The sequence below is a fragment of the Pristiophorus japonicus genome, unplaced genomic scaffold (assembly GCF_044704955.1).
Source record: "Pristiophorus japonicus isolate sPriJap1 unplaced genomic scaffold, sPriJap1.hap1 HAP1_SCAFFOLD_298, whole genome shotgun sequence".
Classification (NCBI taxonomy): Eukaryota; Metazoa; Chordata; class Chondrichthyes; family Pristiophoridae; genus Pristiophorus; species Pristiophorus japonicus.
The window spans coordinates 346,221-359,568 of record NW_027252757.1 but is presented as its reverse complement, the minus strand read 5'-3'; the positions used below and the strand labels follow the sequence as shown (position 1 = coordinate 359,568).

The window sequence follows — 13,348 nt, the reverse complement described above, 5'->3', positions numbered from 1 at the left end:
TGCAGACTTATCACGTGATATTGAGGTCAATTACCCTGTATTAGTACACAATTGTGGACATGGTCCCAAATGGTTTGCTGGCACTGTCATAGCCAAAGCAGGGAGTCAGGTGTTTCAGGTCAAACTTGCCAATGGACTAATGTACAGAAATCATTTGGACCAAACCAAACTGCGATTCACAAACAGCCACGAGCAACCTGATTAGGACACCACCAACTTCGACCCTCCAACATATACACAAGCGACAACCGACATCACGGTTTACCACGAAACTGAACTCACCATCCCCAGCAGCCCGGCAAGGGCAGCTGTCCAGCTGTCCAGCGAAGAACCAACCAACTCACCCACAACTGCATTTGTACCGAGACAATCGACAAGGGAGTGAAAAGCCCCAAATCGTCTCACCCTGTAAATAAGAGTACTATTGACTTTGGGAGGGAGTGATGTCATGTATGCAACCCCAGGCAACCTGTATAATACTGCCACCAGAGGGCTTACCTGTTGGATCCCAGCATCCCTTGGGAGCACTACATATAAGCTGGCCTCCCACACTGTACCAACACTTTGGAGTCTGAATAAAGGAGCTCAGGTCACACTTACTCATTGTCTACATTATTCAGTTGCATTACTTTATTATGAGCATAACACCACCGATCTCTGAGCTCTCTTCCTGTTGATTCCCAGGGCAATCAATCACCACTCGCCAACATTATGCTGCCAGATTAAGTTGAGGGGCTCAGAGGAGGTAATAAATTGAGGCCGTGAATCTGAGTTAAGAAATAAAATTAGAGAAGCATGAATAAATGAATGAGTAGAGGCAACATAAACTAAAGGGTACAATCCTAAAGGGGGTGCATGAACAGTGAGCGGGTTTACGCACACAAATCGCTGAAGGTGGCAGGACAGGTTGAGAAAGCAGTTAAAAAATTTACAGGATCCTGTGCATCACAGAGGCATGGCGTACAAAAGCAAGGAGGTTATGATGAACCTTTGTAAAACATTAGTTCAGCCTCAACTGGAGCATTGTGTCCAATTCTGGGCACCGCACATTAGGATGTGAAGGTCTTAGAGAGGGTGCAGAAAAGATTGACAAAAATGATTCATGAGATGAGGGACTTCAGTTACGTGGATAGACTGGAGAAGCTGGGGTTGTTCTTCTTTGAGCAGAGACGGTTGAGAGCAGAGTTGATAGAGGTGTTCCAAATCATGAGTGGTCCAGACAGATTAGATAGAGAAATACTGTTCCCGCTGGCAGAAGGGTTGAGAACCAGAGGAGACAGATTTATGGTGATTGGCAGAAGATCATCATCATCATAGGCAGTCCCTCGAATCGAGGATGACTTGCTTCCATGTTAAAAAGTTCACAGGTGTTTCAATGAAGCACCTAAAATTCCAGGTCCAAACTAAATCTTGAAGGGTGGAAGATGCCTGTGCGTGGAATTTTTAACGTGTGGTGACCATTGCATGCCAGCCACCACAGCCTTGACAGAGCTAGGTCTTGGTCCAGTGGCAAGGATTAATCAAGACGACTGGAGACCAGCTCTGCTGCACGGACCTAGTGCGCACACAAATCGCAGTGTGGGCTGGTCCATGCTGCACCTGGGTCCTCACCTCTTCTAGGCCCTGAACTTGCACCTCTCCTGGGCCCCGATCACGTCCCTCTACAATCTCTCGCCGCTCCTTCACCCCGACCTCGCCGCTCCTGCTGTACCTGCCCACGCTCCAATCACTGAGCTGGACCTTGGTGACGGCCCTTTTCACTGCCATTGCTCACCTGCTGCAGCACATTCTGCTCCCTGGAGTGGTACGCCGCCACGCTGCTCCTTCCGCTCCCCGGCCTGCTTCAATGGTGGTCGCAGGCCGGGGGCCGCTCAGACTGCTGGTCTAGGCCACCATGCTGCTGCATCCGCTCGCTGGCCTGCTCCGATGGTGCTCGCAGGCCGGGGGCCGCTCAGTCTGCTGGGCTAGGTTGCCATGCTTCTCTTTCTGCTCCCCGGCGTGCTCCAATGGTGGTCGCAGGCTAGGGTCTGCACAGACTGCTGGGCCAGGCCGCTATGCTGCTCCTTCTGCTCCCCAGCCTGCTCCGATGGTGCACTCTTTGGTAGACTGCGGGTAAGGCACACAAAGAAACTACACACAGGACAGTTGAACAGCTTCTCCCCAGTGTGAATTCGCTCGTGTACCAGTAGGTGGGGTGAACGAGACACACACACACCCGAGTGAGTGTTCCAGTGCACTGCCTGTGAAAATAGCTTTAACCAGTTACACAGCCTGAAAAAACATCGCACCATTCACAGTGGGGAGAAACCGTACACATGTTCTGTGTGTGGATCAGGCTTCAACTGATCGTCCAACCTGGAGAGACACAAGGACACCCGCACCACGGAGAAACCGTGGAAATGTGGGGATTGTGGGAAGGGATTCAATTGCCCCTCTGCACTGGAAACTCATCGACGCCGTGACAATGGAGAGAGGCCGTTCAACTGCCCTGAGTATGTGAAGGGATTCACTCGTTCATCCAACCTGCTGGTACATGAGCGAATTGGCAGAAGAACCAAAGGTGATGTAAGAAAAATCTTATTTATGCAGCAAGTGGTTACGATTTGGAATGCACGGCCTGAAAAAGGTGGTGGAGGCAGACTCAATCACTGCTTTCAAAAGGGAGTTGTATAATTATCTGAAAGAAAACATTTGCAGGGCCGGAGGAAAGGGCGGGGCAGTGGGACTAGCTGGGAGCCAGCAAGGGCTGGAATGGCCTTCCGTGCAGTAACCATTCTGATTGTGTGAGCAGAACACATAAGTCTGGTCCCTGACTCAATCTAAAGCGTTCCTGATTGTGAGCACCTCTGTTAAACCTGCCCTGCACCTTCACAGCTCCAAGGAGAACCACTTTAGATGTTGCAGCCATCATCTTATTGAATGGCGGGACCAAAAGCCGATTCATCTCCTATATCGGATGTTCTCATGTATTCATGTCACTGGTCCCCATCCTGCACCTGATGGCCTCCCTGCAGTAAGATGGCCGCCACGCATGCTCCCTGCCCTGCAGTGGGACAATGGCAAGCATTGTGACGTCGAGGAAGCCCCGCTGCTGTCGCTCCCTGCGGTGAGCAGTCCCGCGCTACCCAAAGATGGCGGCCGAACTCCCCGCAACCCCCGACAGTAACCAAGGCCCGTCCCCACCCGAAGGTGTCCCGCAGCCGCCACTCGCCGACTCGGCGGCCAAATCTCGCTGCCCGCGTGTGTCCGTGAGTCCACAGGGAGACCGGGCGCGCTGCTCGGGCCGCTCCTCCATCCTTCACAGCAGCGGCGAAACGTCCGTTCATCCGCGGCCAATAGGCTGGCCCGCGCCTGCGCACAACTCCGCCCCGAGCTCAAAGGTCGCGAGCGGAGCCCACCAACAAACGGCCAACCGCCCGCGCGCGCGCAGCACTCAGCCCGCAGCCAATGGCGAGGCGGCGCGGGGCACCAGCCCACCCAGCGCGCGCTGCTCCGCGCCAATCAGTGCGGGCGGGGCCGCGGCACCAATCAATCAATTGGCGAACAATCCAGGGCGCGCGGTGCTGAAGGGAAAGTGTCTCTGGCGACACAAACAGAAGATGCTGGAAGTGTCCGCGGCTCAGGCAGCGTCAGAGGGGGCGGGGCCGCGGCCTTCCGTCACAACTGGAGAGTGCTGGGAAAGAACAGATCCTGAGGGAGCACTGAAAGGGGGAGGGGGAGAAAGGACAACAGGGAAGGTCTGTGATAGGGGGAAAGGGAGAGATTAGAGAGACAAAAGGGAGGATGGGCCGAATTCAAATGGTACTGGCAGGAGTTAGAACAACATTAGTCAGGATAGGGTGTGAATGGTGGGATAATGATCAGTGGGCACTGGAGACAAGGAAAAAATACAGGCTCGGTGGGTGGAGACCATGAGAAATAGGAGCGGGAGTGGGCCACCCGGACCCCGAGCCTGCTCCCCATTCAATAAGATCATGGCTGGTCTGATCATAGACTCAGCTCCACTTTCCTGCCCGCTCCCCAGAACCCTTTACTCACTTATCGCTCAAAAATCTGTCTATCACGGCCTTAAATATATTCAATGACCCAGCCTCCACAGCTCTTTGGGGTAGAAAATTCACAGATTTACAACCCTCTGAGAAAATTAATTCCTTCTCATCTCAGTTTTAAATTGGCGGCCCCTTTTTCTGAGACTATGTCCACTAGATACAGAGAAAAATTTGCTCTACACTATCCCATCAAAAACTGCCTGGGCACGTACAGCACGGGTTGGACAGGAAGGTTTAAGCTAGGCATTCCAGAACTTGGGGCCTGGGCAACAGAAGGTACAGCAAACAAAACCACCAATGGTTGAACAATTAGAATTAGGGATGCTCAGGAAGACAGATATCTCATGGGCGGGATGGGGGGGAGCAGATGTGGGGCTGGAGGAGTTTACAGAGCTAGGGAGGGGCGAGGCCATGGAGGGAGTTGAAAATAAGTATTCGAATTTTTAAATCAAGGCGTTGCTTAACCAGTAGCCAATGTCAGTCAGCGAGCACAGGGGTGATGGGTGAGCTGGACTTGTTAGGACATGGGCAGCTGAGTTTTGGATCAACTCTAGTTTATGTAGGGTAGAATGTGGGAGAAGTGCATTGGAATAGTCAAGACCAGAAGTAACAAAGGCATGGATCAGGGCTTCAGCAGTGGATGAGTTGAGGCAGGGGCGAAGACGGGCGATGTTACAGAAGTGGAAATAGGCAATCTTAGTTATGTTGTGGATATGTGGTCAAAAACTTATTTCAGGGTTAAGTATGACACCAAGGCTGTGAACAGTCTGGTTCAGCCTCAGAAAGAAGTTGGGGTGAGGGATGGAGTCAGTGGCTTGGGAAAGGAGTTTGTGGAAAAGACAATTACAAATATTAGAATATTTCACAGGCTATCACGTGTAAAATGTGTGGATGAGTTTTTTAAATTCAATCGGTTCCAAAACTGGGTTAATTGACACAGAAAGTAACGGATTTCAAATCTTATGCAAGACAGTTCAATAACGGGGTGATTCAAAGGATTTCAGCTGTGTTTAAAGTGAGAAACTGCAGTTAAGTCTACTACAACCACAACTCATGTACTCAAACGGAACAAGTTTGGGGTTTGTTATGATAGAAGGTGAACTAGGTGAGAATTGCTAAAAGTTAGATTCAGAAAAATCACTAAAATGGAACACCGATTGGTCTCCTCTGATCATGGAGGAATCAAATATTCGACACGCTGTGTTTGAAACAAAGATAATTTATTCAACTTTTATACAGGGTATTAATTTCCAGCTCAGGTATAGGGGTTATTAAGATTATCAGAAACAAACAAAAGCTGCCAGAATGAATATGGTTCAGTGCCCAATGCAATCACAATAAATCCTGTTCTATTTACAAATGCAGCCTATCTCCTCAGGCCATTTAAAACTGAGCTGAGGAGGAATTTCTTCTCTCAGAGGGTTGTAAATCTGTGGAATTCTCTGGCCCATGGAGGCTGGGTCACTGAATATATTTAAGGCGGAGATAGACAGATTTTTGAGCGATAAGGGAGTAAAGGGTTATGGGGAGCAAGCAGGAAAGTGGAGCTGAGTCTTTGATCAGATCAGCCATGATCTTATTGAATGGGGAGCAGGCTCGGGGGGGCCGGGTGGCTCACTCCTGCTCCAATGTCTCATGGTCTTATCTACCCAGCATGCCCCGCGGGGAAGAATGTGTCGCACCCAGACTACAGGAGCTCAATGCGCAGGCGCGGGCCCTGCCTGGCTTTGGAGGAGGTGACACGTTTTGGACAAGCTCCTCAGAAGTGTCTTTTTCAGCGGTACGGAGCGGAGTAATTGACCAGCGGGGAGCAGGGGAGGCTTCATAAACAACCCGTGCCCGCCGCAAGCCCGGAATGTTTACCGGAATATCGGTGGTTGCAGCTTCTGGGATTTCTACCGGTCATAGGCCCAGGCTAACGGCGGCCATCTTGGTGGAGGAAGGCAGAATCAGTGCTCCGCTATCTTGATTCTGTGAGTAGCACAGCGCATGCGTGGCCATCTTTGTGCAGGGACGAAGTGAATAAAGAGAACTGAGAGTCAACACCTTCAGGGGAGGGGAAACCAGTGAGTGTGGAACTGAACCCACACAGAATCAGCGTCTTCAGGCGAGGAGAGGGGAACCAGCGAGTGTGGAACTGATCCCAGCCACAGTCAGCATATTGATGGGAGAGAGGGGAAACAGTGAGTTTAGAACTGATCCAAGCCAGAGTCAGCACCTTCAGGGGAGGAGAGGGAGGGGAACCAGTGAGTGTGGAACTGAACGCAGCCAGAGTCAGCACCTTCAGGGGAGGAGAGGGAGGGGAACCAGTGAGTGTCGAACTGAACGCAGCCAGAATCGGTGGTGAAAACTGGGAGTGGAGGGGAAACAGGTTAGACCATAAAAAATAGGAGCAGGAGTAGGCCATTTGGCCCCTCGAGCCTGCTCCCCATTCAATAAGGTCATGGCTGATCCGATCATGGACTCGTCTCCACTTCCCTGTCTGCTCCCCATAACCCTTTACTCCCTTATCGCTCAAAAATGTGTCTATCTTCAACTTAAATATATTCAATGACCCTTTGGGGCAGGGAATTCCATGGATTTCCAACCCTCAGAGAAGAAATTTCTCCTCATCTCAGTTTTAAATGGGTGGCCCCTTATTCTGAGACTATGTCCCCTAGTCTTAGGTTCCCTGATGAGTGGAAATATCCTTTCTCCATCCACCTTGTCGAGCCCCCTCATAATCTTAAGTTTCAATAAGATCACCCCTCGTTCTTCTGAACGCTAATGTGTATAGGCCCAACCAACTCAACCTATCCTCATAAGTCAACCCCCTCATCTCCGGAATCAACCCAGTGACCTTCTCTGAACCGCCTCCAATGCAAGTATATCCTTTCTTAAATGCGGAGACCAAAACTGTACGCAGTACTTCAGGTGTGGCCTCACCAATACCCTGTACAGTTGTAGCAGGACTTATCTGCTTTTATACTGTGAGGTTATCCACTTTGGTGGTAAAAACAGAGAGACAGACTATTATCTGAATGGTGACAGATTAGGAAAAGGGGAGGTGCAACGAGACCTGGGTGTCATGGTACATCAGTCATTGAAGGTTGACATGCAGGCACAGCAGGCAGTTAAGAAAGCAAATGGCATGTTGGCCTTCATAGTGAGGGGATTTGAGTACAGGGGCAGGGAGGTGTTGCTACAGTTGTACAGGGCCTTGGTGAAGCCACACCTGAAGTATTGTGTACAGTTTTGGTCTCCTAACTTGAGGAAGGACATTCTTGCTATTGAGGGAGTGCAGCGAAGGTTCACCAGACTGATTCCCAGGATGGCGGGACTGACGTATCAGGAAAGACTGGATCAACTGGGCTTGTATTCACTGGAGTTCAGAAGAATGAGAGGGGACCTCATAGAAACGTTTAAAATTCTGATGGGTTTAGACAGGTTAGATGCAGGAAGAATGTTCCCAATGTTGGGGAAGTCCAGAACCAGGGGTCACAGTCTAAGGATAAGGGTTAGCCATTTAGGACCGAGATGAGGAGAAACTTCTTCACCCAGAGAGTGGTAAACCTGTGGAATTCTCTTCCACAGAAACTTGTTGAGACCAATTCACTAAATATATTCAAAAAGGAGTTACATGTTGTCGTTACTACTAGGGGGATCAAGGGGTATGGTGAGAAAGCAGGAATGGGGTACTGAAGTTGCATGTTCAGCCATGAACTCATTGAATGGCGGTGCAGGCTCGAAGGGCCAAATGGCCTACTCCTGCACCTATTTTCTATGTTTCTACTCTATCCCGTTTGCAATAAAGGCCAACATTCTATTTGCCTTCCTGATTACTTGCTGTACCTGCACACTAACTTTTTGTGTTTCATGCAAAAGGACCCCCAGGTCCCTCTGTACTGCAGGCACTTTACAATATTTCTCGATTTAAATTATAATTTGCTTTTCTATTATTTCTGCCAAAGTGAATAACCTCACATTTTCCCACATTATACTCCATCTGCCAGTTTTTTCCCACTCACTTAGCCTGTCTATATCCCTTTGCAGATTTACTTTGCCACCCATCTTTGTGTAGTCAGCAAACTTGGCTACATTACACTCGGTCCCTTCATCCAAGTCATTAATATAGATTGTAAATAGTTGGGCACCCAGCACCGATCCCTGCAGCATCCCACTAGTCACTGTTTGCCAACCAGAAAATGACCCATTTATCCCGACTCTGTTTTCTGTAAGTTAGCCAATCTTCTATCCATGCTAATATATTACCCTCAACCCTGTGAGCTTTTATCTTGTGCAGTAACCTCTCATGTGGCTCCTTATCAAATGCCTTCTAGAAATCCAAATACACCACATTCACTGGTTCCCCCTTATCCACCCTGCTCGTTACATCTTCAAAGAACTCCAGCAAATTTGTCAAACATGATTTCCCTTTCATAAAACCATGCTGACTCTGCTTGATCGAATCATGCTTTTCCAAATGATCCGCTACTGCTTCCTTAATTTTGGACTCCAGGATTTTCCCAACCACAGATGTTAGACGAATGGTCTATAGTTTCCTGCTTTTTGTCTGACTCCTTTTTTAAATAGGGGCATTACATTTGCAGTTTTCCAATCTGCTGGGACCGCCCCAGAATCCAGGGAACGTTGGTAGATTACAAACAATGCATCCACTATCTCTGCAGCCACTTCTCTTAGGATTCTAGGATGTAAGGCATCAGGTCCAGGGGACTTGTCCGCCTTTAGTCCGAATACTACCTCCTTTATGATTGTGGTAAGTTCCTTCCCCCGCTATAGCCCCTTGACTATCCATTGTTGGGATATTTTTGGTGTCCTCAACCATAAAGACTGATACAAAATATATGTTCAGATTTTCTGCCATCTGCATGTTCCCCATCACTGATTCCCTGGTTTCATCCTCTAAGGAACCAACATTTACTTTAGCCACTCTTTTACTTTTTATATACCTGTAGAAACTCTTGCTATTTGTTTTTATATTTCGTGCTAGTTTACTTTCATAGTCTATCTTCCCTTTCTTAATCATTTTTTTAGTCATTCTTTGCTGGCTTTTAAAAGCTTCCCAATCTTCTGTCCTCCCAATAGTTTTGGCCACTTTGTATGCCCTTTATTTCTTTAGTTAGCCACGGATGGATATCTTTTCTTTTACACCTTTTCCTCCTCACTGCAATATATTTTTCTTGAGAGTTGCGAAATATTTCCTTAAATGGACGCCACTGTTCATCAACTGTCCTACATTTTAATCTATTTTCCCAGTCCACATTCGCCAAATCTTCCCTCATATCTTTGTAATCGGCATCATTTAAGCTTAGAACGCTGGTTTGAGATCCAATTTTCTCGCCCTCCATTTGAATTTGAAATTCAACCATGCTATGATCATTCCAAGGGGGTCCTTTACTCGGAGATTGATTATTAATCCTATCTCATTACACAGGACCAGATCTAAGATAGTCAGCACTTCAGAGGAGGCGAGGGAGAGGAAACCAGTGATTGTAGAATTAAACCCAGCCAGAGTCAGCACCATCAGGGGAGGGAGAGGGAGGGGAACAAATGAGTATAGAACTGAACTCGGCCAGATCTTGCTCATTCAGGAAAGGAGAGGGAGAGGAACCAGTGAGTGCAGAACTGAACCCAGCCAGAGTCAGCACCATCAGGGGAGGGAGGGGAACCAGTGAGTATGGAACTGAACCCAGCCAGAGTCAGCACTATCAGGGGAGGAGAGGGAAGGGAACCAGTGAGTATAGAACTGTACCCAGACAGAGTCAGCACCTTCAGTGGAGGAGAGGGAGGGAAACCAGTGAGTGTGGAAATGAACTCAGCCAGAGTCAGCACCTTCAGGGGAGGAGAGGGAGGGGATCCAGTGAGTGTAGAACTGACCACAGTCAGAATGAGCACCATCAGGAGAGGAACCAGTGAGTGTAGAAATGAACCCAGCCAGAGTCAGCACCATCAGGAGAGGAGAGGGAGGGGAACCAGTGTCTTAAATTTATTCAATGAGCCAGCTTCCACAGCTCTCTGAGGCAGCAAATAGCACAGATTTACAACCCTTTGAGGGAAGACATTCCTCCTTATCTCAGTTTTAAATGGGCGGCCCCTTATTCTAAGATTATGCCCCTAGTTCTAGTCTCCCCTATCAGTGGAAACATCCTCTCTGCATCCACCTTGTCAAGCTCCCTCATAATCTTATACGTTTCGATAAGATCACCTCTCATTCTTCTGAATTCCAATGAGCAGAGGCCCAAACTTCTCAACCTTTCCTCATAGGTCAACCCCTCATCTCTGGAATCAACCTCGTGAACCTTCTCTGAACTGCCTCCAAAGCAAGTATATCCTTTCTTAGATATGGAAACCAAAACTGTACGCATTATTCTTGGTGTGGCCTCACCAATACCCCGTATAACTGTAGTAAGACTTCCCTGCTTTTATACTCCATCCCCTTTGCAATAAAGGCCAAGATTCTATTGGCCTTCCTGTTCACTTGCTGTACCTGCATACTAACCTTTTGTGTTTCATGCAGCAGGACCCCCCAGATTCTGTTGTACTGCAAATTTTTCTCCATTTAAATAATAACTTGCTCTTCACTTTTTTTCTGCCAATGTGCATAACCTCACACTTTCCAACATTATACTCCATCTGCCAAATTTTTGCCCACTCATTTAACCTGTCTATGTCGTTTTGCAGGTTTTTTGTGTTCTCGCACATTGCTTTTCCTCCCATCTTGGCTACATTACACTCGGTCCCTTCACCCAAGTCGTTAATATAAATTGTAAATAGTTGGGGTCCCAACACTGATTCCTGCGGCACCCCACTAGTTACTGATTGCCAACCCGAGAATTTATCCCGACTCTCTGTTTTCTGTTCGTTAGCCAATCCTCTAACCATGTGAAAATATTACCCGCAACCCCATGAACTTTTATCTTGTGCAGTAATCTTTTATGTGGCACCTTGTCAAATACCTTCTGGAAGTCCAAATACACCACATCCACTGGTCCCCTTCATCAAAGCCAGGGTCAGCACTTTTAGGGGAAGAGAGCGAGGGAAACTAGTGAATGTGGAACTTAACGCAGCCAGACTCAGCACCCTTCAGGGGTGGAGAGGGAGGGGAACCAGAGAGTGTAGAACTGAACCCAGCCAGAATTGGTGGTGAAAACTGGGAGTGGAGGAGAAACAGTGTAGAAATGTGTGATGGTTTGGATTTCAGCACAGCAGGAGGGACAATGTGTGGGACAGGGATTTACAGCTTTGGAAGAACAAGAAAGGAAAGAATGTTCCATGGAAACTAGATGTGTCTATCCTGAATTTCTGTTTTGTACTGACTGTGATGAGTTTTATTATCTCCTTTTACAGAACATTAGAAGGGGAGATTTTCAGACAGGAAACGAAAACCAAACATCACGTCAAGATCTGACGGAGTCAATTGATTCATCAGGACCTGAATATCATCGGTCTTTGAAAGTGGAAGGAGAAATGTTTGTCTGTTCTGTTTGTGGGAAAAGATTTCAAACATCACTGTGACTGGAAAAGCACCGAGACACACACACCCAAGTGAGTGTTCTAGTACACTGCCTGTGGAAAGAGCTTTAACCAATTACACAGCCTGAAAAAACATCGCACCATTCACAGCGCGGAGAAACTGTAAACGTGTTGTGTGCGTGGACGAGGCTTCAACCCATCGTCCAACCATGGAGAGTCACAAGGATACCCGCATCATGGAGAAACCGTGGAAATGTGGTGACTGTGGGAAGCTATTCAGATCACTGTCTAAGCTGAAAATTAATCGACGCAGTCACACTGGGGAGAGGCCATTCACCTGCACTGAGTGTGGGAAGGGATTCACTTGTTCATCCACCCTGCTGAAACACCAGCGAGTTCACACTGGGGAAAGGCCATTCACCTGCACTGAGTGTGGAAACGGATTCACTCAGTCATCTGACCTGCTGAAACACCAGCGAGTTCACACTGGGGAGAGGCCATTCACCTGCACTGAGTGTGGGAAGGGATTCACTTGTTCATCCACCCTGCTGAAACACCAGCGAGTTCATACTGAGGAGAGGCCATTCACCTGCTACGTGTATGGAAAGGGATTTACTTGTTCATCCAACCTGCTGACACACCAGCGAGTTCACATTGGGGAGAGGCCATTCACCTGCCCTGAGTGTGGGAAAGGATTCAATGTGTCACACGACCTTGTAAATCACCAGCGAGTTCACACTGGGGAGAGGCCGTTCACCTGCTCTGAGTGTGGGAAGGGATTTACTCAGTCATTCACCCTGCTGACACACCAGCGAGTTCACAAGTGACTGCAGGGGTTGTAATCTGCTGTTATTACTGCTGTTAATCACATCCTGACTGAACCATGTTCATTCTGACAGTTGGGGTTTGTTTCTGCTGATGTTCATAACCCGAAAACTGGGCTGGACTTTAATATTCAGGATATATTGCTGATTGTGTTCTCGGGGCTGCAGTTACCATTTAAGAAACGCTGTGTGTTATCTTTCCCCTTAATTCAGCAATTCTCAATAGAAAGTTAGTTTAAAATGATGAACTTTTACTTTAATCCTAAATTGATCTTTAGTACAAAATCTGCAATAGTGTGTGAAAGTTTCTACTGAATAAAATGTCCAATTAGAAAGAGCTTGCTGAAATTCTTACTGACTTGCACATTACACACAGTGGCCCCGCCATTATCCACCAGAAAGAAGGGGAATGGGAATTAGTGGGGAATCAATGTCCCCAAATGTTGCCCCTCCCATCTGGTGCAGCAATCCCCTCGGCATGGGAATAGAGACAAGTCCAGACCAAAACTGTGCGCAGTGCTCCAGGTGTGGTCTTACCAACGCCCTGTACAGTTGCAGCAGGACTTCCCTACTTTTATACTCCACCCCCCCCTTGCAATAAAGGCCAGCATTCCATTTGCCTTCCTGATTACTTGCTGTACTTGCATGCTAACTTTTTGAGTTTCATGTAGAAGAACCCCCAGATTCTTCTGTACATAGAAACATAGAAAATAGGTGCAGGAGTAGGCCATTCGGCCCTTCGAGCCTGCACCACTATAAGATCATGGCTGATCATTCACCTCAATATCCCTTTCCTGCTTTCTCTCCATACCCCTTGATGCCTTTAGCTATAAGGGCCGTCTCTAACTCCCCCTTGAATATATCCAATGTACTGGCATCTACAACTCTCTGCGGTTGGGAATTTCACAGGTTAACAACTCTGAATGAAGAAGTTTCTCCTCATCTCAGTCCTAAATGGCTTACCCCTTATCCTTAGACTGTGTCCCCTGGTTCTGGACTTCC

The 13,348-nt window shown here is 48.0% G+C and overlaps 2 protein-coding genes across 3 annotated transcripts in view; one reads left to right on the top strand and one right to left on the bottom strand.

Annotated features, from left to right (window-relative positions):
• LOC139248866 (zinc finger protein 235-like) overlaps positions 1 to 13,348 on the bottom strand; it is a 161,450-nt gene that overhangs the window by 104,623 nt on the left and 43,479 nt on the right. The gene's annotated exons all lie outside the window — the stretch shown is intronic.
• Positions 5,768 to 13,348, top strand: part of LOC139248876 (zinc finger protein 229-like) — a 28,740-nt gene continuing 21,159 nt past the window's right edge. The window contains exons 1-2 of the mRNA XM_070872227.1: positions 5,768 to 6,022; positions 11,397 to 12,345. Of these exons, the coding sequence (XP_070728328.1) occupies positions 11,732 to 12,345 (614 nt within the window). The 5' untranslated portion in view covers positions 5,768 to 6,022; positions 11,397 to 11,731. The remainder of the gene's footprint in view (positions 6,023 to 11,396; positions 12,346 to 13,348) is intronic.